This window comes from Nanorana parkeri, unplaced genomic scaffold, assembly GCF_000935625.1.
Source record: "Nanorana parkeri isolate BGI_ZX_2015 unplaced genomic scaffold, ASM93562v1 scaffold717, whole genome shotgun sequence".
Lineage (NCBI taxonomy): Eukaryota > Metazoa > Chordata > Amphibia > Anura > Dicroglossidae > Nanorana > Nanorana parkeri.
This window is the reverse complement of record NW_017306985.1, coordinates 348,726-375,012: the sequence shown is the minus strand read 5'-3', so window position 1 is coordinate 375,012 and position 26,287 is coordinate 348,726. Positions and strand designations below refer to the sequence as shown.

At 41.7% G+C, this 26,287-nt stretch overlaps 1 protein-coding gene across 19 annotated transcripts in view; it reads left to right on the top strand.

The window, feature by feature from the left end:
• Nucleotides 1-26,287, top strand: part of DNM1 (dynamin 1) — a 142,028-nt gene that overhangs the window by 60,018 nt on the left and 55,723 nt on the right. For 15 of the 19 annotated variants that reach the window (XR_001941625.1, XR_001941623.1, XR_001941624.1 and 12 more), the window contains exons 7-13: nucleotides 534-676; nucleotides 2,464-2,599; nucleotides 4,232-4,299; nucleotides 6,051-6,189; nucleotides 17,430-17,516; nucleotides 18,421-18,491; nucleotides 21,412-21,463. Coding sequence is in view for 16 of the 19 variants with exons in the window: in XM_018564041.1 (XP_018419543.1) it covers nucleotides 534-676; nucleotides 2,464-2,599; nucleotides 4,232-4,299; nucleotides 6,051-6,189; nucleotides 17,430-17,516; nucleotides 18,421-18,491; nucleotides 21,412-21,463 (696 nt within the window). In the remaining 3 variants the exon portion in view is untranslated. Of the gene's footprint in view, nucleotides 1-533; nucleotides 677-2,463; nucleotides 2,600-4,231; nucleotides 4,300-6,050; nucleotides 6,190-7,479; nucleotides 7,619-17,429; nucleotides 17,517-18,420; nucleotides 18,492-21,411; nucleotides 21,464-26,287 lie in introns of all 19 variants that reach the window. The other 4 variants (XM_018564047.1, XM_018564045.1, XM_018564043.1 and 1 more) reach the window with 1 other exon arrangement.

Genomic DNA, 26,287 nt, shown 5'->3' with positions numbered 1-26,287 from the left:
TATATATATATATATATAAACTATACAGTACTGCTCTGCAATACTTGCACATTTCCTGTGTTTTATCTCTTTAAACACTATGCACGAACAGAACAATACCTATTGATCTGCTAGAAATGCACTCTGTGGCTGACAACACACATCATTTTGTGCATTGAGTGGTATCAGCCCTGCCCAGTGTTTTTATCTGAGCATGAGGAAAGACATTTCATGTTTTTGAAGCCCATTCACCACCATAAAATAGAACTGTGTGATGGGTAAAGCCATTGTGTCATACTGTTACCTCTGTTTAGTAAGCCTTACTATAAACACTGTTTACACTGAAATATTATGAAGTACAATGTGAATCCAATCACTAATGACATTTACACTAATACAACACACTATTCTAAATGAGTCATTCAAGGAAAGGGTACTTTTTCCTAGTCTGTCTTAGGAAAATTGGAAATTAATTGTTGACCATATTGTACCTGGTCTGATCCACCTTCTGCCATTCATGAATTACTCTCTCCATTCATTTATTCCTTCTGCAGCAACTGACCAATCATATTCGAGACACACTTCCAGGCCTGCGGAACAAGCTGCAAAGCCAGCTCTTGTCCATTGAGAAGGAAGTGGATGAGTACAAGAATTTCCGTCCAGATGATCCAGCTCGTAAGACCAAGGCTCTGCTCCAGTAAGTAGCGCTCAGTGTGATATACAGTAGGCTGTATGATTTCTGGAATAGCATGGCGTTTAGTGATATCTGATTTATTTTCTATTAAAGTAAAGGCAAATTTTACACATAATGGATCTCCATTTAATCTAGAGAGTTTGTACCCACTAACTCTCCATGCCACAATGAAGATTCTGAGAACTGGCTGTAAAGCAGGCCGCACAGCGAGGGTCATGATTAGGAGCCCATTCACACCATGTCTGAATCATCTCCAGACCATATCAGATTGTTTCCGGACACAAAATGCATCCTAATGTATCCCTATGCTGTTTCTGGCCTCTGTTCACATCAGTGCAGTCCGTTCCAGACCAGAAAAATACTGCATGTCTCATTTTGTCTGGTCTGGAATGCACTGGAACGAATAGAAACACATCAACAATGTATTCAAACGCACTGGAACGCACCTGTAAGACCATTTTAAAGCCTGTCCAGAGTGGGGTTGGGTATATGACTTGGAGGGGGACTGCAGAATGCTATCACACCCCATTATGTATAATTGAAGTAAAAGTCCAGTTACACTTTAACTAAAGCATATAAATATCACCTTTAGCCTCTCCATCAAAAAGGCTAAAATTTCCCTTAGGCGTCAAAGAGACGGTTTTAGCTGTATTGGACATCAGTCTCATCTCTGTGAGTCTAGTGCTAGGCACATGTATTGAATGCATGTCTTTTCCTGCAGGAAACAGAACAAACTCAGTTAGTAATAGAGATGTTTCCAACATACTAGAAAATCTCTGCCGGCAGCCCTGAGCTGTGTCCGGTACATGGTTTGATTACTTATATAAGCAACGTATTACTAATGGAGCTCAGAAGGCAGACACTTAAACTTTTGGGCTGGGAGGCTGGAAAAGGTATCTTTCAACAAAGAGCTTCTAACACAGAGAGCAATGCCTGACCCTAGGGGCCCCCCCTTACACTAAGCCTTTTATTACCCTAACATTAACTCTCCCTGTAACCCCAACTCTAACACTGACCCTAATTGCACTCCTAACATCAACCTGCTTTGTAACGCCTTACAGTGCCTCTCCCTGTAACCCTAACATTAACCTTCTCGCGGGCTGAACGGAAAAACAAAAATAGAATAGATTCCTCCATCAGTGCTTACAAGTGTTGTTGGATGAATCCCCTGCTGTCTCCTTTATATTCTGATGGCGGCTGGCGGCCGCTGCCGGAATACCCAAACAGAGCTAGCAGCTGATTGGTTGCTAGATACGTTCGACCAAGAATTTTCCGATCTGCTCCTTCGATTAGCTGAGTGAACATTGCCAGGCAGAAGGGTGGTGACAGTGGCAGCCACGCTTTGAATTTGGAAGCATGTATAGCCTACTTTAATCTCCTTGCAACCCTTACAGTAACTCTCCCTATAACACCAACCCTAACCCTCCTGTAACTCCCACACCAACTCTCCATGTAACTCAAACCCTTAACATCCCCCCTTATTTGCGTGCACATCTCTCCTGCCCCAGGATCCTCTGTGTTGAAGCTAAACCCTTAGTAGTTTTCTGCAAACAGCCTGTGGTGGGTGGATCTTCTAGGCCTTTCGCACAGCTTTGCTCCCTGCATAGGCTAGTTGCAGCACTGCGATGTCCCTGCTACATTTAAAAGTTAACAACTGGGTTTGCAAAGGTATTTGCGGCACACAAATTGAATTGATATAATTTGTGATTATTGAGGAGTATATTGAAATTAAAGATTTGGTGCCTGAAGTTCAGCTTTAATATATGAGACTAATATCCTCTCCTCCACAGAATGGTGCAGCAGTTTGCTTTTGACTTTGAAAAACGTATTGAAGGTTCTGGGGATCAGATTGACACTTACGAGCTGTCTGGTGGTGCACGGATTAATCGAATCTTCCATGAACGCTTCCCTTTTGAGCTGGTGAAGGTAAAATAAACTGCTCCATTCACTCTTCAGATATACAAGACTGAACCTCTACAGGTCCTGTTTAGTGATTCAGTGCAATGGACAGTTGTGTTCAGAAACTACAAACAACATTTGAGGTTTTAGCTTGGAAAGAAGATCAAAGCTGGCCCGTATTTGCTGTGTTGCAGCACAGCATTGTTTGTGCTACATATTTAGGCTGTAGATACATGGGAATGGTTTCATCTTAGCTCATACACAATAGGCATTTGGTCGGAAAAGATTCTCATTATTATTGAAGCTCCCATTATAACCACCTCATGCATGACAGCGTGGCTAATAAAATAAATACTTTTTTGTAACAGTTTTCCCCAGTCGCGTGTTTTCCAGTTGCTCATACACACTGCTTTCAAGGGCATCATTCTGTTTGAAAGGCTGCTTGCTTAAAGCCTGTAAAGCTGCCTTCATTGTTAGACCTGTTTTACTTAGATATTTGTGTTCTCGCTGGGTGCTGCGTTGTTGGAGGATGGAACCACAGCTCACAGCAGGGTACACAGGCATCTAATACTTTTGGAAGTGTCCAACACTAAGGAGTCTAATGGAGGCTACAGTGCTGTAACGGAGGGAAGGTAGGGGACATGTGCAGCTTGATAGGGAGCATATTACCTCTTCTAATGCAGAACTGGCCATTCCATTTTCTTAAGTGACTGGCAGGGTTGCTTTAATGGAAGTCATGCCAGTAGCTTTAAGCAAGCAATTAGCAGGCATCAGCAGGCATTTAGCAACTAAAGCACTCCCTGTAAGATCTATACTCTGCAATCCCTTGCTGAAAGTGAAGGGTGCCTTGTGTGCTTTGAGAAAGCTGATTCTGTTTGAGGGAGACCTGTTATTTCTTTTTACCGAGCCAAGAGGTGCTTTGACAGTGCAGCCTGAACCCCACCCCTCCCCAATCCACCTCTGCAGCCCTGTGAAAAAACCTGAATACACTCCTTTCACACCTTCCGTACTGTAAAGCCTGGTGCCTGAGACAGGCTAGAGCACTATCACGGCAATGGCCGAGGTAGTGTGTGTGCCTGTGCCTAGTCTTATGCAAGTATTGAGTTGGTATTTGCGTATTATTCTTTGGAGGCTCCAGTGGGACATTGAGGAAGCAGGTGACATGGTAGGAGCGGTCACCTTATGCTGCAGACTTTACACTGGACAAAAGATTCTAGTTATCAATACTATACCTTGATACCTACATAAAGAGAGTACTGGTACTTTAAATGCTTTGCGCATCTCTACTGAACCTAATGCTCTGCGGACTAACTTTTTCAGTATAATTTTTTAATTAATTATTCGTTTTTGAACTGCACCTAAATAAGACTATATACAGTATTTTTCATGTAACATAGTTAACATACATAATCCATTGATGTTAACAGTTTGTATTATAGTATGTGTAAATCACAAAGTTTGTAATTGTGGCTATATTGTTAATGCCACACACAAAATAGGCATTTGGTAGGAAAAGGATCTCATTATTGTTGAAGCTCCCATTAAAACCACCTCATGCATGACAGCGTGGCTAATTAATTAAATAAATACTTTTTTGTAATAGTTTTCCCCAGTAGCGTGTTTTCCAGTTGCCAATACCGATACCTTATGTGCTTACAGATGGAGTTTGATGAGAAGGAACTGCGAAGAGAGATCAGCTATGCTATCAAGAACATCCATGGCATCAGGCACGTATAGCATGTGCTGTGACTTAAAGTGATCTATGAATTAGTGCTGCTGCATTCTGCTCCCTTGTACTACTTTCCCTGTAGGCCCTTACTCTATAATTAGTAATCCCCTAAATGCTTGTTTAGTATACTTTTGCTTGTGATGCCTCACCCTTCTTAGAACCATAGGCACAGCCACTGGGAGAATAAGGCAGCTGTTTGACATCCATTCAATGCAGGCCGCACACATTTTAATCAAATCAGGTTTATTGGTTTAGTAACAGTACAATACAACAGTAGACATGCGTACATGAAAATATGAAACTAACAGGCATACAAGCAGATTGAGGCTGCACACATTTTACAGTAGGCCCTCACTTCGCATTTCACATGATACACTAAAGGTACATTTGCAGATCCTAGAAGATAGTAATAAGCAGTTAAGCTAAGTGGGCCAGCCCAGCTGTTACCAGTCTATAAATGACCCACTATATTCCTATTTCTTTTGACTCCACTGGAAACATCTGTGCACCCAAGCTCCTAGCTCTGCTCATTTTCCACTACCAGGGTGAGAAAGAAAAAGTGAAGGCAGTGGGGCAGAGATGGGAACGACAGAAGGGAAGTGTTGCCTCTGAAGTCACCTAGAGAAATAGGAATCAAATGGTTAAAACCCAATTGTAGCTTTCTTTTTTCATTGTTATATAAAATCAAGCTGCATAAAAGGTAGAGTATTCGAACATCCTTTCTTTATTTAATAGAACGCCATCCCTCCTTCCCCAGCAGCACGCTGGAGATAGGGCTCCCTTTGCGAGAGGGGATTGCTTTTAATTGAAAAGTTGATTTCTGGTTTAGAGCAATACTAACGCAAGGGATCGATCCCCTCTAGCACCTCTTTGATAAGCAGCTTGGAGACATAATCGTGCTATTAACAGCCAATATATGTGAATGGGCTAAAACACCAGGATTCACATTTAAATGGTTAAAGATTGCACTTTAAACTGTTTCTTTATTGTATGGGTGCTAGTAAGGCTGAAGATAGGGAAGCTAACGTTGCTGATTTTTTTTTTTTTTTTTTTATAAAGCTGTGTTATCTGGATTTTTGTCATCCTCGATTCACTCCCTAGAGAGACACTGACCTGGAGTGGGTGTGCAGTCATATTCCTTAACTGCATGCTTATTTCGGGCCGATGACTCCCTTAATAGTGACACCAGTATAAATATGACAACCCAAAAGATTCTGTCTTTAAAAACAAGTCAGAAATTAGAGCTGCCATTTTGCTGTCCTGTAGATTCCCTGTAGGTCTAGGGTTGATGACTTTTGTTCACATCCGAACTGCTTTTATCCCCATGCAAGTCAATAGGAATACAAAAGCAGGGTATTTTGGTTTAGGAGATCATTGCAGGTGAAATGCAAATGTCAATTAACTGGAAATGATCTCAGAAACGTCTCAAACTTATGTCAAATGCAGCTGAAAGCATGCTGCATTTGCCCACTGACACAAGCTCAAAGCCTATTAGCACATGTTATGCTTAGTTGACTAAGTTTATTTAGTCAGTAGATTATTAGATTTTTTGCTATTTACATACCAGTTGAAAAGGGTTTTCACTAGATCAGGATCCTTAATGTATTCAAACTGCCTTGTGAATACCAGTGGCATTGCCTTAATAGCCAAACTGTTAACCCTTCTAGCTCATGACATTGCCGTTACTGGTGGGTAACGCTTTATATTCTCCTTATCACCTCCTTATCACCTGCCCCCTTGGGTGTTTAGAACTGGGCTCTTCACACCTGACATGGCCTTTGAAACCATCGTCAAGAAGCAAGTGAAGAAGATCAAAGAGCCGTGCGTGAAATGTGTGGACATGGTCATTTCGGAGCTTATCAGTACCGTTAGGCAATGCACCAAGAAGGTAATCCTTCTGGATATAGATCCAGATTGTGCATCAGTTACAACATGTGTGACATCCTAGACTCAGCATGAACTGGGAACATAGCCAATCAGAAAGCAGGGAACCTAGTGGGTCTTTAAGCTCTCTGATTGGCTGAGCCACTTCTATCTGAGCATGCTTTATATAGTGAAGTCTTATTTGAGTAGTGCATGGACTCAATTTGACAAAACAGGGTCACAGAGCCACCAAGATTGCATGAGTGTGTGAGAATATGTGAGTATTGAGAAGTACCTTACATTCTAAGTTATTTACTATAGTACACTTAAGCTATTTTGGAAAGAACTGGATTGTAATAGTAAAGTAAGATGACTGTGGACAATAGACTTACTCATTAAGTCCTTATTGAAGTTTAGCACTAGCTAGAGGGTAAATGTAGACATGAGTAATATAGTCACTATCTACTCCTCAGATGTCTCCAAGAAAACAGTCTCTTCTTCCCCCACATCATTGCTCATCATTACTCTCCAAAACGTTTTTTTCCTACCATTCTATTTCCTATCTCTAAGCTTCTCTTTTTTCTGTCTTTCCTTCTCCAATGGTGTATACCTTTACTTAAGCAAACAAGTCACATGGCTTAAGTGTATAAATTACACTTTTTTATTATTCAAATGTATAATTGTATTATTTAGTGATTAGGCACCAGAGAACATTCCAAAGCAGGAAAAAAAAAATCACAAAAGTGCTGTAATAACAAATTAACGTTAGTTCAGCTTTAAAGTAAACATTTTAAAAGGATGTAGTTGGTAAGCAATTGCTTTGTGTCAGTACCCATTTTGTTATAGTCCCTGAGTTCTTCACCAGGGACATATCTGCCTTATCCCCCCAGTGTTTGGCCCTATGGCTCCTGAAGAAGGGTTAATCCAGCAGAGAGCTATATGCTCTCTTTCCTACAATCCTCATATTAATGTTGCCTTCCTGCTTTTTCCTAAACCATGCCCAAGGAGAGTCCAGCCTTTCATTTTTGCCTCACGTATTTCTCTGTTTCTCTTGAACATTTCCCTCTTGTGTCAATCTGTATCCTGACTTGTTCACTTCCTCTGTCCTGGACTTTTCTTCTCACCTGGCTTCTCTTTTGTCTATCCTGCCGATCTTCCTTTACCATCCTCTGGTCATGTGTGTCTCTTATTTCAATTCTGTTTTCTTTCCTTCTAAAATATTTCCTTTTCCTCAACACTCTACCCCCCCACCACCACCACCTTTTGTCTTGATGTTTGTCCTGTTCCCTTCGGGGTCCACCTTTGACTTGCACAGGACTGGACTCTTCACGCCTGACCTCGCTTTTGAAGCCATTGTGAAAAAGCAGGTGCAGAAGTTGAAGGAGCCGAGTCTGAAGTCTGTGGATATGGTAGTAAGTGAGCTGATCTCCACCATCCGAAAGTGTAGCGAAAAGGTAAAACCTTTTGCAGTTCAGCAACACTTATCATATATACAGGTTTCTGTATGAGGTCAGGAGATTTTTGTAAAACCTGCCTTGGCCAGAGAGGTCTGCAGCACAATGCTGTTTTGATGGTTTTGGGATTGAAGATGTCAAATAATTAAAGTAATCATGTCTTTTGCCTAATTACGGGCTAAAGTCTTGTATGAATTTCTTGTCCATCTAACTAAAATATTTTTTAAGTACTACAAACAAGATATTGCTAACTGCCATAAACTGTATATTATAAACTCACTGAGGGCAGTGACCCGGCCGAGTGAGTAACCCACCCGAAGTGAAGTGAGCCGAACGCTGTTCGGCTATTCACTTAGGAGTCTGTGCATTAACAGAGCTAGAGACATTGGTTATTAATCCTTATGCTGCTTTAAAAACACACACAGGCCTCGTAAATAAAACCTCACAACACGCTGAGGATTATTATTAGTCTAATTTACAGTGGTCCTTGCTAGGATATGGAAAGTGTCTCTACCTAAAATATAGCAGGATATTAAAGGCCTAGAATAAAAAGAAAACCAGTTCTATAAATATGTATTGGAGGTTGTGCATGTACATTATAAGGAGGCATCAGACAGGCAATCATAACAAAAGGTCAGGAGAGAATCTCATAATCCCAGCCGGCGGGATTCATTCGCTAATGTTCTCTGAGTTTCCTATCTCAGATTAACCCCTTTCTTTCAAGAGGTTTATTGAATGAGAGAAAATGGTAATGGTTCTAAGCATTGGCGCTACTCCTGCCACGTGGCTCATATGACCAAGCTGGAGCCCAGGGGGCTCAGTGTTAGATCTTTAACACCTACCACTACTCGGCTCCTCTGGCTGGTCAGGATCATTTAAAGGATAGATAGTTTCTGGAACCTTTAAGATTTACATTTACATTTGAAGGGGATCAGTGTAATGTAAATGATGCTAAGGTTAAAAGAAAAATTCTACACATACTGTATATTGAACAAAATTTCTGGTAGACCCATCATTAAAATTCACACTTCATATGAATTAAGAGGGCCCATGTATTTCTAAACCAGACTGTAATTTTGACTAAAAAGAATCTCTCTTGCAATGAATAAATAGTATGCAATAAGGAGAATCGTCATCAAGTGTTTTGTAGCAAGGAAACTACCAATTTAAAGGTTTGTTCTATTTTATTGGCCCAGCTAGTGTTTGTTTGCGATATCTGGCTTGGTTTGCCTTATTGCAACAGCAGAATGTGTTACATACCTCTCTGGTTCCATACCAGGTGAAATACTGAACAGGGACAAACTAAGATGACTATGTGTTTGCTGTGTTTAAGAAAATTAGGCCAATAGTGGTGCTGGTAAGGGAGGAAGGCGGTGTGAATTTGATGTGTGCAAGCTTTCAGATCTGGTTTAAAATCAAGGTGGCTCCACTCTCTTAAAATACTGAGGGACCGGCACAGGCAATATTATCCATATACTAAGATATATCTTTTGCATTAAATAACACCATACTGGCCAACATTGTAAAAGGAAAATATTGATATATATTTGCCTGGGTTGAATTTGACCAAGCAAACACACACACTTAGGGTGAATGCTTATCCCCTTTTGGGCTTAAAATTTGGTATAGCCTCACAGAAATAGGAAACCTTGAGAAGTATGGTCAGATCACCAATATCTAGTACACTGATGAACAGCTGCAGAATTACATCTCTAGTTTTTGTAAATGACCCTCTAAAGTTGACCTATACTCACAATTGAACTTAAATCTACATTACCAGCCTTGCTGGGATTGACAGATTAAGAGTAATAGAACATTTTCTGAAGAAAATGCTACTCTAAGCTCTGATCACAGCTTTTAAAGCCTGGGCATTGACTGATCCTGCTCTTGAAGCAGCATTTTCCCCAAGTAAGTTAGGTGTTTTAGTCTTGTTACTTGTTATCTATACTTCCAAGTCTGGTGACCTTGATTGCAAATTGTAACTGTACTATGCATTGAAACTGCAGCAATTACCCCCTCATCATTACAGACCTTGGATGCAGATGTTCACCCCATTGCACTTAGGTAGACAGTCCCTTCATTGGTTTCGGTGGTTTAGGTGCCTCACAGGGCCGGACAATGCAAGTGGTGGAGGGATGTCGGAAACTGAGCCCTGTAATGCTATCAGCTTTTTTGATTAGGAGAAAAAAGGGAGCACAGAGAAAAGTGGGGTTTTAAAGGCACCAGTCACCAAGATTTCAAATGTTGGTTAAAAATGTTATTTTATTAATGACATGATCTTTTTAGATAAGAGATGGCATATGCCAAACATAATCATGTCTTAATTATCTACACTCTGGAACTGGGTAGACAGTGGTGTCTTCCACCTTATTTCGTTTTTTTATCATGGCCATCTCTTAGCTTTTTAATCATGTAATTAATAAAATAAAATTTTTAACGGACATGTGAAATCTTGGTGACTTGTCATTTTGTGGAGCCTTAAAAACCCAACTTTGTGCTCCCTTTTTTCTGAAATAAATCGGGGTGTGGCACCTTTTTTGTACTTTTTTGATTAGGATAGCAAGGAAAAGCCTTTCCTATTTTAATGCAAGGTACAGTTACCATTTAAGCTAAAGCATCAGTCCTCCCAAATAAAGAGTGTTATTATTGTAGATTGGTGATTTAAGTCACCTGCTGGCATCACATCTTTTGGGCACTCTAGTGGTAAGTTTATGACTCTATTTCTGCCCACTTTAGAGTTTCAGGTGCCCTTGCTAACAATGGGCTGTTCCCACTGCTCCTTTATTACTCTGCATAGGATGAATGGGAGAGGGGAAACCCCCCATAGTGGCTAGAGCAGGTATTCAGACTAGGGAACTTGAGTTCCACCAATAGAATCCCTGAGATGTATTAGATGCAAGGTGGTTTATCTTTGCAGAAGCTGCCAGAATATGAAATATTACTTCTAAATGGTGGAGTATAGGTCTACTCTAGGTAGAATTTTTCACCCCTATTTTGTGAAGTGCTGAACCCCCTGACGGTTTGGCACTCTTAATTAATTGTATGACTGGCTCTTGAGAGTTTGTGTTATACATGTTCCACAATGCTTTGAAAAATGTCAAATCCCACTCATCAGTGTGCAACTATGACATATTGTAAAGGTGGCCATACACTTTACCACCATCGCAAGACCTTAGTCTTGCGATGGTTGTAAAGTAATTAAAAAAACGTACGATCTGCCCATCTTGGACAGGCAGATCGTACTTGCGATCATTGCAAGCCTGCCCCCCTGAGGAGCGGGCTTCCGATTACTGCAATGCTGAACGGGCAGTGTGCGCGTGCGCACACCGGCCCGTTCGGCATTTGTCTCCCGAGCATCATTCAAACCAGGCGAAAATCGTAAGATTTTCGGCTGGTTTTCTAGCATGCTCCTTAGACAAAAGACGTGCGACCGTACAGTAGAAACGGGCGCACGTCTTGATTCACACTGAACGATTCTCGTATGATCGCGGGATTTCCTGCGTTTCTCGTACGAGAATCATGCAGTGTATGGGCACCTTTAGACTTACCCATATTTTATCATGCCTAATTAAGCCAGGAAATAAATGTATACATTATAACATATGGGTATTTGTGTGGTATTTTGCTGTGCCGGTCCCTTAAGCAAATTAAATTGATCTATTTTGGTTCTACATTAATGACGAAAATCCTTTACATGTTATTTCTTGCATGTGCTGTGTTATCTGTGTTTGTCTGCTTATTCTTTGTGGGTATTGTGTACCTCTGTGTACAGTATTGTTTCTCTAGCATTCCAATTCCAAGGAAATGCCATTTCAATTATCTGATTTTCAGCACCATGCAGCAGGAGTAGGAAATGCTGGAATCTAAATGCCATAGGGGAGCTTAATATTGTTTATTTGTTTTCATTATTTGTATAACATCTTCATTTTAGAAAAAATGAATAGCTTTCCTCCACGACCATTAGTTTAAACAACATACTGATCTTTCTAACAAGAAAGCCCAGAATTGCCTGCTTACTTGTTGACTCAGTCTACAAATTGAAAATTGATAGGTATATCACTGCTAGCACAGAGGGAGGGGGTGTCCTTCCTCTAAACCGTCCAAAGTTGTGTGTAATTAGAGGATATTTAGGATATTCACAGTATAGCAGTAAACCTGGAACACTGGTAATAGCCTCATGCTTGCCACCCGCAAAAAGTGTACTTTTAAGTCCTGAACATGATTAATAAAATACAGAACTTCCTTCACATCCTCTTGCAGTTATGGCTGTCACCAGAATACGAAGTGAGGAGAAATCCCTCCAACTTGGACAGCTATAAAAGATTTGTTAATAGAGTGGGGAAAAGTAAGAACTTTTTTTCAGATATTTACTGCTGTCTGTGTATAGCTGTATTATGCAAAGGAAGATAGATGGATAATGGAAATTCCCCCCAAAAAGTGTATTGATTAACTTAAAGCCCAACACTCACAGAACACCCCCACTTCCCTGATGCCCCTTGGCATGTATTCTTTTTTAAAATTCTTACCTTTTTTAAGATGTCTTCAGGCTTGTCACATGACGTACAAGGCCCTCACATTCTTTGTTCTGGTGCTGGGCAGTCCTCAACATCAGCAGCGTCCTTTGCAACATTTTACCGTGACTACGGTTTGCCATAGTGACACCCCCAGGGGGCAGATCCATGGCACCCTGCACTTCAGGAAAAGTAATGGCGCTGGATTGCTGGGTGCGTGAGTCTGTGGGAGATATCGCTGAAGAGGAGGTGAAAGCTGCATTTTTCCCCCCCGCAAATTATAAAGCCTATGACACTATTAGTAATATATATGTAGTAATGGTATCCCATCCCATGAACACACACAGACATTGAGTACACATTCTGATACCCACCCACACCCATCTTAAAATGCCTGCATTTGATTGGAAAGCTGCACGAAGACCAAAATCTGAATGAAATGGCATTTTCTAATGGCAGTGTGCTGTTTATGTGTAATCACACTTGATCATTGCATTTCAGTTCCTGTTTAACCTCAGAAACAAACAGTATTTGTGAATGTCTTACTTATAGTTTTCAGGTTTTTTTAATTACTTTTATGTTATGTGTGTGAGCTACATCCTTTTCAGGTATCATCGATTGCAAAGAGTGGGCATAAAAGTAACAATAAAACCTGTCTATCTATCTTATCTATTTGATAGATCAATCAAGATAGATAGATTTCTATGTATGTATATAATTGAATTACTAAAGGTGTACAGACTTTGCACAGTGAATGTTCACTGAGCTTAGTAGATCATTGAAGCTGTTTTCACATTTAAAGAAGTACTTTATCCATTTGCATACATTATTTTTCTTTTCCTCCCCATTCTTCTCACAGTGGCCATTTTTTATTGAGGGTAGATTAATCCATCTCCCTTTACTTCCTGGAACTCTGGCACATGTGATCAGGCACATCATCTCAGGGGAAGAAAATGCCTTTCCCTGTGATCTAGTGAGATTACAGATGAGGTTTGCCAGCAATGTAACCTTCCCAGGATGCCTCGCTTGGGCACAGATTACATCACTAATGCCCAAGAGGACCAGGAAGTGGAAAAACAATAATTGTAAGTAATAGAAAAATATGTTTGTGTAACTAATGGATGTAAGATGATTTCATATCAGCTAGGGTTGCACAGATACCAAGTACAGTACTCGGTCAAGTACGAATACATGTACCGATACTTTTGAGCTCCAAGACTACACTAGAGAAAAATGCAAAAATTAAGAGGCAGCTGTCATTTGTAAGGAGCACACGGAGCTCCTGGGATTTGTACATCTCTGTTTTAATGTACGATTTTGTTTTTATAAATGTAAATAAAGGGATGCACAGATACCAGTTTTGCGAGTACGAGTACTGGTATTTGCCGAGTACTTACAAGTACGAGTACTGATACATTTTTGCTTATTGTCATGTGACAGTTTTTCTAAAACAATACAGACTAATGATTTCAGGACAGTGGTGGAGCACCAGAGCCCGGTCCCAGCTGCAACCGCTGTAACCCTGGTAGTTCTCATGAAAATGCCAAGTATCTGCACTGGTACTCGAAAAGTATCTGTGCAACCCTAATATCAGCATAGAGAGCTGCATACTGAGGTGATTTTTAGTGAAAATAGGTAAAGGTCCACTTTAATACTTAGTCACAGATAAGAGCGAGTGTTTTGTTGAATGAACAGCTTCTACTCCTTTAGTAAAGTCACCCTATTGAATCAACCCTTTTTCCCCAAAGATGTTTTTAAAATTAGTCTTTTATTATGCAGTAAAAGAGTAAATAGTATTATCATGTAGCCCAGGGCGCCCACAATTTTTTGTTCGGAGATCTACTTTTCAAATGACAAGCTCAGTGAGATCTACCAACGAAAAAACACCTGCATTCAGGGGAGGAGGAGGGAGCTTAGCGGTGCATTGAAGTCAATGGCACCGCAGCCACGCCCCTCACCCGCGCCCCTCTTTTTTTTTTTACTGTTGGGGGGCTTCGGGGAAATATTAGGGGTCTGAACAGCCCCCGATATTTCCCTTTCAAAATAGAAAAAGAAATTGAGGACACAAAGTTCTCAATCTCTTTTTCTGCAGCCTCTGTTCTAAATGAATGGAAAGCACAGAGGCTTCCCATTCATTCAGAAACTATTTACTATCATCGAGTTTGTGAATGGGGAGGAGCCTCTGTACAGAGTGCTTCTCCCCATTGAGAAACTCATGAATGAACAGGAAGTGTTGTAAACCAATCCTGTTCATTCATAACTGGGGACACATAGTACTATGTGTCCCCAGTTATTTCCAAACACTGGAGTGATCAGCTGATGGCTCCAGTGTTTGTCCTGCACAGAGGATTGGTACATATCACTGATATGTACTGATCCTCTGCCGCTCGCCACACACGCAGGGGGGCTCAGCTTCTCCTCTGGATCTCTGCTGCTCTCCCGGGCAGAGTCAGCAGCAGTAAGGAAAGTACTTCAGCCGTGGGGGTGGGAGGGGAGGAAAGGTGTAGGATGGGGGCATTCGGACGGAGCAGCTGTCACAGCAGCATGTGCGGTGCGGAGAGTGGCTCTCTCTCCTCACAGCTCCGTGTGCTGCTGTGATGTTCAGGGAGTCTCCCGCTATTAGATAGCGGCTCTCTGACGTCCGCGAGAGAGGCACTTTCTTCCTGAAAGGTTTACTCTGAGTAAACCTTTCCGGTAAGATATCAGTGGGTAAAGTTTCAGAGTGAGGCTTGCCTCCCGGAGGAAGGTCATGTGATCTCTAGAGTAGCCTCAGAACGAGGCTTGACCTCGTTCTGCTAATATGAATGGGTTAAATGATCCGTAGTACATGATATGTAGCCCTGTACCCCCTTTTCCACTTACAGAGCTAGGTTATTTTTCTTTTAAATAAATATTCATGTAATTTTATTGGTATCTATCTACCAGTAGCTGCCTCATTTCCCACCCTCGGCTTATATTCGAGTCAATACTTTTTCCCAGTTTTTTGTGGTAAAATTAGGTACCTCGGCTTATATTCGGGACGGCTTATACTCGAGTATATACGGTATATATAAATACATAATATTATTATTATTTCTTTTATATGCTGACGGCGGCCACTGTAAAAAAAACAGAAAGGGCACCTCCCTGAAATGAGATGGGCATCTCCCTGAAATAAGGTTTTGCAGGTTGGGATGTCTGAATTACAATCTAACTTCTCTCCTTGGCTTTAGTACATCTAGGCTTAAGTATATCTATAAATTAGTACCCAGCTTGTTCCTAGGCTATACTTTGCCCATTCAGGGCAAGGCAACAGGTTCACTGGATCTACTTTGTTAGCAGCCTGAATAATTGCTGCTGGTCATAATAGATACCTCAAGTGTCCAAATGAGAATCAATGTGCAAGGTATGGAATACACATGATTGTTTGATTATCCTGCCCCATAATATTTGCATATTGGTTGCTAAAATATTTTCTTTTAATCCAAAACTTCAAAGGGAATAGATACTTAGCAGCTAAAATAAAATCCTTCTCATTATATAAGAGAGATGGACTGTACATTGATAGCTGTTGACAGTTTCAGCATCATAATTGAGGAATTAATTATGTAGTGTCCATAAAGTATAAAGCATTGTGGCTGCATTTGCAAATTATCTTTGAAGCGTCCTGTTTTTTTCCCTGAAGGGAAGATTGTTGGGAATTCCTAACTGCTCTCTGTTCCCGTTTTGTGTGTCTTAGCTTCCCCTGGAGGAAACAGGAAGGCTTGTTGTCATGACAACTGAGGAGTTTAGACACTTGAGCCAGAACTTATAGCAGAACAGAGATGGAGATTTTAAAATATTTTATGGTTAGAATTCTAGGGTAGTTTAGTCGCAGTGTAAACCACTGGTAGCCCACATAAATGTCTTTCTAATCAGCCACAAGGGGCATGCTTATATGGATGGGCACTAGGCCAGAGCAGGCAACTTTGGCATTTTCCAGATGGGCTGAGATCTATGAGAGGATTTGTGGAGAGAGCTCCTGTAGGTTACTTGGCATCAACCAGACCTGAAAATCAAACTGTGATATTAAGTGAGAATAAGTCTTTCCAATGTGTCAATAGGCAAGAGAGGGGCGTGCTTCTAAACCCGAAAACCCACAGCACTCCTGACACTGCACCTTCCTACCACCCAGTACCTCAGACACTGCATCTTTCTGCCATCCAGTACCCCTGACAATGCACCCCAAAACCCCAAACACTACACCTTTCTGACACCCAGTATCCGGACAATGCACCCCAACACCCCAGACACTGCACTTTTCTGACACCCAGTACCTCCGACATTGCACCCCATATACTGCACTTTTCTGCCAACTAGTACCCCTGACACTGCACCCCAACACTCAAGACACTGCACCTTTCTGACATCCAGTGCCTCTGACACTGAACCCGAACACCCTGATACTGCACTTTTTGCCACCCAGCACCCCTGACATTGCACCCCAACACATTGCAACTATGTAAAGTGCTGCGTAAATTGTCGGTGCTATATAAATACCTGTAATAAATCAAATAAATAAAAATTGCCAATAGGAACTCTATAGGCTCTATGTTTATTAACGGCTGTAGGCTGCTTGTTTCCTCCACTTAAAGTCCAGCTTCGGTCAAAAATAATGTTTCAGCAGTACATTCTGTATTGATTACCTTACTCCTTAGTGTTACTTTCACACACATATTTGTGGTTCATGCCATGGTTCAATACCTCTAGGTCCCAGTTTCCTCTATGTAGAAAGGTGATTTCCTGCCCTGAGGACCGGCCACTTCACCCCGCACATTATCTTTCAGAGAATTGGTCTTCTCCCCTCCCCCGTGTAGTTCGCCATGCCTCAGAAGCCTGACGTCAGAGTGCCAGCGTTAAGAGAGAATGGGCAGTATTATTATAATGCAGCTCTATTCACTCTGACTGCCTCCCACCACAGGTCTTGCTAGGAACCCGGCCACAAAAAAATACTGCTCATGAACCCCTTTGCCAGTTAAGGAGAGGAGAAAGCACCAGAAGTAAAAAAAAAAGTATAAAATAGATTTCAGGAGTTTGATGGATACAAACCAAGATATCAATGTTGTTACATTAAATAAACTTTTGTGTTTGTGTGCTTCTGCCCTCGCTGCATTGTAGGCCACTAACTCTTGTTCACCATATGAAACCCTATTCCCATTTTGGTGTAATTCCTCATCTTGTTTGCTCTGTGTTGCTTGCACCTATTATATGTGTTTACAGCATGCTCAACCATTCAGTTGTTTCTAGCTTTGTCCCACACAGATGTAAATTGTCTCCTACAGCTCAGCCAGTATCCCCACCTAAGGGAGGAGATGGAACGGATCGTCACCACACACATTCGAGAACGAGAGGGGAGAACAAAAGACCAGGTGGGTATCCAAAAAAAAGAAGTGCATGTGAACCCTAAATGTAGTTTTAGTTTCCATGAAATTTATTTTGCAGTGCCTTTCTGTAAATGACAAGTAGTGGTCCCGTCCAAGTGACTACTTTGCAGTCTGTGTAATCTGCTCTCACTGCTGTTTTGTACTTTAACCTTGCAGCAGTAGTCAATGAGCCTCCCAACAGCTAATGCTCTTAAGTCAGAACTCACCACATGTCAGCTCCAAATGGTAAATATAGAATACTAATACACATTATTTCAGTATTGATCATTACTACTGCTACTCCACTGCTTGCGTAATCCTGATTGGCTGTCTATGGTTCCCCTCATTTGTACCCCTGATCTAAAAAATAAATAGCAGGATTTATTTATTGTAATTACTTTACTGCAGCCTCAGAATAAGACTTTCATAGAAGAAACAGAAAAATAAGTGGATTCAAACCTAAATAGCCAAAGCCAGCTACCACATGTTAAGACATACAGTATCTGGTAAATAAATAAACAAATATTGGAAAAGATAGTGACAAGTTTTAATATATTTTTTTAAGTGGGTGACACTGTCCCTTCTTAAGAAAACTTGAACTACATAGCAGCACAGTGGCATTGTGCTTATGTTCTCCCTGTGCTTGCGTGGGTTTCCTCTGGGCGCTCCGGTTTCCTCCCACACTCCAAAGACATGCTGGAAGGTTCATTGGCTCCTCTCTAAGTTGGCCCTTGTATGTATGCATGTGAGATAGGGACCTTAGATTGTACTCTCCTTAAGGGCAGGGATCGATGTGAATGTGCACTGCATAAATTGCCAGCGCTTTATAAATACCTAATGTATAATATGTATATAGATTTTTGTTGTATTCTATACAGTATATTAAGCTTGTTGTCTCTTGTTCTTACAGGTTATGCTGCTGATTGATATAGAACTGGCTTACATGAACACAAACCATGAGGATTTCATTGGCTTTGCTAAGTAAGAGGCTATTGTTCCAACTACAAATGCAATAACGTATAAGCCATATTTACAGTGCTCCACTATGATATCACATCTACGTGGCAGAGATATACTTTGGTATATCTGAGCTAACACTGAAATAGCGGAGAGCTATTACAGTGTATGTAAACCCCAAATCTGTTTTTAATATGTATGGTGGCATCATGGCTCTATGTATACAGGTTTCTTAAGCAAATAATGTTTTGTGAATATGTCGCATAGGTTCTTACCTGGAGATCCTGCCAGTAATAGCACTTCCTGTTTCAGACTGACAGCAGTATGCTGCTGCTTTGCAATTTACAGCAGTGTTGGCAAAATGCCATGTTTACTCCTGCAGTTGGCCATTGGGTAACCTATCCTGCAGGCCTGATAGCCCAACACTGACTAAGGGAGTGCACACGGTAGGCTGACAATGTGAAGCCCTGTTCACACCAGGGCCTTTCGACGCACGTTGTTTTAGTTTTTGTGTGTGCTGAAACGCATGCTAATTAAAATCTCATGTATTCCTATTGGGGTGGTTCATGCAAACACACTGAAAATACGGCTGTTGTTTAAAATAATCCCTGAGCTTCTTTTGTGGCACTTATAAGCTCGTTTTGCTCCAGAGACTTCAATGGAAACGTGCCGATCAGCGCGTTTTGCGTGCTTTTGCATGTTTTTTTAGTGCTTTTCATTGAACTGAGAACGAGCTGAAAATGCTCTTTAAAAAGTTATTACATATGAACAGAAAATGCCTGTAAAATGCGCATAACAAACGCGCGTAAAACTCACTGAAACGCTGTCACCCTGGTGTGAATGGGGACTTAGTGTTAATTGCAAGATAGGAGACTAGTGTTGTTAGCCTGAAATAGAAAGTGCTGCTACTGGCAGGATCTTCAGGTAAGAAACTTTGCAACAGATTCACAAAAAAAGTTTGCTTAAGGAAACTGTATACAGGATATGAGGCATGATGCCAAATATGCTGGAAAATATATTTTGGGTTGATGTACACTTTAAATATTTGTTCCTCCCTGCATGCACATTTTACAGACGTTCATGCCTATAAAAAGGCCATTAAAAAAAACCATCCTGGAAGGGACAGGTGCTGCATGTAATTGCATGCAGCAGCCTATTCTTCCCTATGGGAGGATGCGGCTGTGCGCAATTACACGCGGTCCCACGCACCCCCGAGTCTGCACGTCCAGTGTGCCCTCACTTGGACATAGACACCGTGCATCCAAATGGGGGCACCTGGACACGCACAGATGTGCAGGTTCAGGTGTGTGTGACTGCGTGTAATTAGATGCAGCCGCGTCCTCCCATAGGGAAGAATAGGCTGCTGCATGAAATTGCACGCAGCACCTGTTCCCCCTGGGATGGGGTCTTTTTATGGGCTTGCACGCTGTTCTGATGTGTATACACTTCTGAATGAGCCCTAATAATGCAATTTCTAACAATTTTGGATGTTTAAGGCTTGGCCTTAACCCAAAGACAGAAACGACGACCATGACATTACTCTTGGGAAAGCTTTCTCAAATAATACTTTTACCAACAGACTTTAAAACAATTTGCCTACTTTTCTTCTCTTTTTTGGTATTAAGGCTATAGATTTTGGGTTGCTGTGTACTTTTAATATATAGAAAATACACTAAAACCTGCAGTTTATTTCCTACAGCAGGAAACAGGAAGGACAACTTTTGACCTTTTGCTTTAGGGTATTTTCTGAAAAATCGCTTTAAATTATATATACTTGTGTATACTTGAAATCACATGATCAATTGTGTAACAATCACCCGTGTGTACCTAAACTTAACAGGGCGCAAGAAAAAGCTGCATACTGATACCAAAGTTTACCTGACATATAAATATCACCTAAAGCAGTGGTTCTCAACCTGTGTAACCTCAGGACCCACATTTGTCCTTGGTCATTAAGTCGTGACTCGTTGCACTGCAATGGAACACATGAATTGCAGTACCGTGCGTTATGATGTTTGGCAATAGAACTGTGGGTGGGAGGTGCGTTTTGGGTGCCATTCAAATGAATGGCAATGCAATGTACCTCTCACACCAGAACGCGTGGTAGGTGTGATTGCGTGGTACAGTCCGTTAATTGCACAGGATGTGCTTTTAATACACTGTACTAGTGTGAACGGGCTCTCAAAAACTCTCCATATTTTACGAGAACTGGAGTGGTCCAGTGTGGGCTGCTGTGCTGTGGTGGAGCTCCATCGATATGTGCATCCACTTGTACAGCTCCCTTGCACACACTGTAGAGGTGCCAGGAGCCAGAATGTGACATCACTTTGGTCCAGGTACCTCTACAAGGCATGCAAGGGAGCTGTAAGCAATGCAGGTATGGATGGAGCTGCCTCGTGGCCATAGCCCTAGCCCACCCCACCTGAAGCTAACACTCAGTATTGGGCAGCATATTTTGAATGGCTGCTTGGCGCGAGAACTGACAGTGCTGCACTAGGGGATGGCTGAGGAACCTCTCACCTAGTAAAGTGGAAGACACGCGGGGACCCAGTGAACACGAGTCTCAGAACCGGAGGTCTTGCTGCATTCCTTATTCCTTATATTGTAAAGCGCTGTGCAAACTATTGGCGCTATATAAATCCTGTATAATAATAATAATAATAATGGTGTGCTGGTGACATTATTTTTTCATTTTCCACTGAACACGAGGTCGCGACCCACTTTTGGGTCACGACTCACCAGTTGAGAACCAAGGACCTAAAGGTATATGCCAGCACTGTTTGGTACCTAACTTGAATGATAGGTTCTCCACCTGTGAAATAGGAATACCACAGTTGTTTACAAGTGGATTATAGGAGGTCAGAGATAAATGTTAGCGTTGGTTTATGGCCAATCGGAGAATCTGTAGTGACAGTGTGACAAGATAATGTGCTCTTTATTATAGCGCCCAGCAAAGGAGCAGCCAAACGAGCAAGAAGAAAGCGTCTGGAAACCAGGTGGGTACAATGTATACATCCCTATATGGATAACTGAAACATACAGCTGATACTGATAATACATAGACGGTAGTTAATTATATGTCTATTTATTGCTGATATAAGGGGAACTCATGCTAAAGGTGGAAGATATTCACTTCTCCCATTCTATATAAGTCCTAGATTGATTATTATATTTACATTTTACAGTAAAATGCCAGTCTTCTACATGCAAGAAAAAAACCTGTGTTTGGCAATAATCACTGATTGATTGTCACTGTTGAAATTTATTGGTAAATACAGATGCTCCTCGGGTTGCGATCGATCAAGTTACGATCTTTCGCATGTACGATGGAGTTTACTGTACTGTTATTCGGCACCCACGGGGATCGGTAGGTTCCGGATAATTGTAGTTTCTGGTTGCTTGAGAGGTAATTGTAACTCAAGCAACCAACTCCGAGGCGCTCCGCTTCCCCATTCACCTGCAGGCTAGCTTCTGCAGCCGGCAGGTAAACGTAAACAGCCAGGGGCAATAGCCAGACTGCTCTGGCTATTGCAAATCGCAATTGCCAATAGCAGGCTGGCTGTTACACCCACCCACTGAGCACAGGCGTGTACCTGAGATAGAACTTTGTCTATTAGGTCTAGTCGTCCTCTTGGTGTGCAGGGTATTAATAGCCAGCCTGCTATTGGCTATTGCAATTTTAAATGGCCAATAGCTTTCTGCCTATTGCTCCCCATTGGGCATTGACCGCTGCAGTACAGTACACGCCCCGGTTTACAATATGACCATGTTACGATGGGTTTATCAGAACGTAACAACATTGTAAACCGATGTGCGTCTGCATAAAGGCTTGCAAACTTCAGAAGGGGCTCATTCAGACATGCAGTCACTGATACAGGTTATCACGTGGCTTTTTCCTGCCTGTGTTCCATGAATGCAACACAGGAATGCACTCCAACATATAGGGTCAGTTCAGTAATCAGTATAAGTTATTTTACAACCTTCATTATTTTATCTTGTTTTCTTTATGTACAATAATATTGCAGGGGTGTAATTTTTTTTTCAAACGTTAAAAATATATTTTTAATTATAAAGGGCCTTTTCATCTTAATTATCAGAATTTGTTTCTCATCAGTTCACAGTTTCTCAGCTATAAATAGCATTGCCAGCTCTCTTCATTAAAAACTTCATAGATATTCACTATTTGCACCAGCCAAAAGCTAGTGAAATTTTATGGTGTGCTAATCTACGCCAGGACAAGTTTCATTATTATATAAATAGGGCAGTTGTCCCGACCCACCGACAGACCCCCCTCCCCCCCCCAGCATTCCCACTGCCCATCACTGTAATCATCAGAGCAAGACCCTTCCTCTCAAACTTCATCTACATAGTGACTGTGAAGTTAATGGGTTTGAGAGGAAAGGTTGTGTATCTATGATAAATCCCACCGCCCATCACAGTGATTAGTACAGTGGACCATTTAATCTGAAACTATGTCCTACTTATTAAATGCCACTTATTTCTTTAACCAGTTGACATCCGCGGTGTTAAACCCCCTTCCCATCCAGGCCATTTTTCAGTATTCAGTACCCTTGAAATAAACTTTGTAGCATAATAATCAATAATATAATGCATTAATAATAATATTATGTGGTAAATCTTACTGGTCCATCTGTTAAAAAATTTAGTGAATAAAAAAAAAAAATTACATTCCAAAGATTTTCAATAAAAATAATAATCATTTTAAAAAAAGTTCAAAGAACTGGGTGATAAAAATCCACCATATTCTTAAAGCAGAACTATGGGGTCAGTGCTTTTCCAGTGAGCGACGGTATGTGTTCGCTCACTTCCCAATCTATTGAGCCGACCTGTGACAGTTCCATTGTCACACGTCGGCTCGAACTATGAGGCTGAGTGATTTTCACTCACCTCGTAGATCTCCTTTAATGAATTGACTCTATTGGTGTGTATACGGATTAGTTCTTGTGCAATTTTGCAGTGTCAATGACTGTTGGAGCATTAACCTGCACTGTTGTGTCAGCTCTGTTTATTACAGAAATGTATATCAACCAAAGGGTCAACGCATGTTAAAAGTTAGGCAGAGGTCAGCATTTGTTTGATGTGGCTCATTGCCTGTCTGAATGGGTCCTAAGAACTGAAATAGCGGTAACAGCGGCTTGCTACTTTTTAAGCAATAATTTCTGAATCAGTTTAACAATAACAATGTTCTTGCTACATGCTTGCCAATATTCTGAAATGGAATCAGTGCCTTAAAGGATAACTGTGCTATTCTTTAAGTTATCCCTGTCCTTATACTGACCAGTCCACACCTCTGCCAGATCCACGCTGTGAGATCCCCACATCCACACCTCACAAGCCGCATAATGTGGATATGGCAGCAGCGTGGACTAGGAAGTATAAAACTTTGGGAAGGGCCGAAAGGGATTTAAATAAAGATAGTTATCCTTAATCACTCCCATGTTTACCCCACTATTCCCCTTGATCACTGAGCCCTGGAATGGTCTTTGAAGTTCAGTACCATTTTGTAGTTATACTGTTTAGTATTAAAGGCCTACTCCAGGCAAAATGTTTTTCTTTTTAAACCTCCAAAATAGGTGGGGAATGGAAATAGTTTTATTCAGTTACTCCGTGGAAATTCTTCAATTTTCATCTCCATGACACCAAGACAAATATAGAGGGGAATAGGGCGGTGGGCCACTGGGAGAGGAAGGTATACACAGCGCTTAACTATTCCACTGCCAAGGTGGGGTTTGTTGTTGTCTTTATCCGCATTAGAGTTATTGTTATGGTGACACCCTCTGCCAGGTGACACGGGCTCACCCAAGCACCAGACTGTTTTCAACAGAGCTCTTGATGGTGGAGATGGGTTTAACTGCTTGCTGGTACTAGGTTGCGGCCCCATGATCGCCCTGCCAAGGGATGAACGAAGATAGGAGGGCTCCAATGAGGAGACAGTAGTCTGTAGCATTGCCAGGACAAGGCAAAGGTTTTGACAGGAGATACCTAGAGAATGGTCAAACGGTCCAGGTCTGCAGCCACTAGACAGTGGATACAAAGAGGAGATGCAAAAATAGTTGGATCCAGGCAGGGGTTGAGGCAGGCGGCTAGCAGAGAGTAGTCGGTAGATAAGACAGAAGACAAGTCAGGTCCAGGCAGAAGATCAGGGTGGGCAGCAATTGGAGAATGGTTAGACAGTCCGGGTCAGCAAACAGGAAACAATTCTAGTATTGAAACTCTTGTACATGCAGGAAACTGGCTTGAAGAAAGAGCATCAGCCCCTTGCAGAGCTGGTGCTTAAATACCCTTCTGAATTCGAGGCGACACGCCCAGCATCATCTCAGGCAATTCTGGATGTCCTGGTCTAGAAACTGTGGCTATCATTAGCCATACTGGCCTGGATTCTGTGAGAGCTATTAGTAGTAATGGAAGAGCTCCTATGAGTACCATTAGAGGTACTAGTGGGTCTTCTGGAAGTCCTGGCTGGGATTCTCAGAGGAGATCTGTAAAACCCAGCAGGGACTTTGAGCGTACCATAACATTCTGTAATCTGGATAGGAATGGGAGATTGAGGGGAGATCTACAAGGGATATCTGTATCAGTGACAAAAAGCAGAGGAATGGTTGGAAATTTCCTCTCACCGTCTGTTGTGACTGTGGACCAAGAAGTGGCAAGAAATCTCCCCAGTGGGCACCCAGGCAGCAATAAAAACCTGGGCAGAAATTCTAACCCTTTCTCAGTGACAACCGTTCCCCTCACACACAACGACATGACAGACGGCATACAAACTAGCCATAAGTATTTACCAAGTCAATCCAATATTTAAAAAAAAATGTTGGCTGGAGTCGGCCTTTAACATTCTTAAGGATTTGCTGTGACTGTAAAACTGACTGTAGTGTCTTTCAGTGTAAATATGGAAGAGAAGGTCAGCTGTTTACTGGAATCATTCATCCTATATATTTATTTGTATGTGCTAATAAACCTTTTACATGTAATTTCTCTCTAGATCCTCCTCATTGTAAGCAAATGTTTATCATAGGGTGGTCAGTCCTTTTCTAAAAAAAATTAATTGCTATCAATGTGTAAGCTAACCATTTGGTCATTTCAGCTGTTTATCAAGATGTCCAGTATAACCTGTGAGCTCTATTAGGTCGCCCTGCAGGCTTTACTGAATACAGTACTGTACTATTGCTGCTGTCCTCTGTGCTTTCCAGTGTTGTCTCTTGTTCCTGCACTAGGACACATTAAGTCTCTGCTTTTTGCAAATAAGATGCCAAGCGCGGGTTTGTCCAATGCTTCAGAGCAGACATAATAAACGGATCTGCCTGATGACACTATCACCAGCCTGAAAAGCACAGACAAAGCATTCAGTAAGGCGCTGGAGGGTGTCGAACAAAAGCAACAAACTGAGCTGTTTAAAGGACTTCCTGGCACACCAATCCAACAGTGTTAAGGTGCCCATACACCTGCCGATTATCGTACGATAATCGTCAGGTGTATGGGCAGCTTGCGCCCGCAGCGGGGAGGGCTTGCGATGATCGCAAGTACGATCTGCCTGTCCAAGATGGGCAGATCGTACGAAATTTTAATCACCTTACAACCATCGCACAACGAAAGTCGTGCGATGGTTGTAAGGTTTATGGGCAGCTTTATCGTGATCTAGGCCTGCATCAACATTTACGTTTGCTGGCATCTCTTATGTAATCCAGTAAGGCCCATTTGGATCATATCACATGGCCTGCACAGAATTAGATGGCGGGCTGCAACGTCAGGCTGTCCGTGCCATTAATCTCTGGTCATGTAACGTGCAACATTGTGGACTG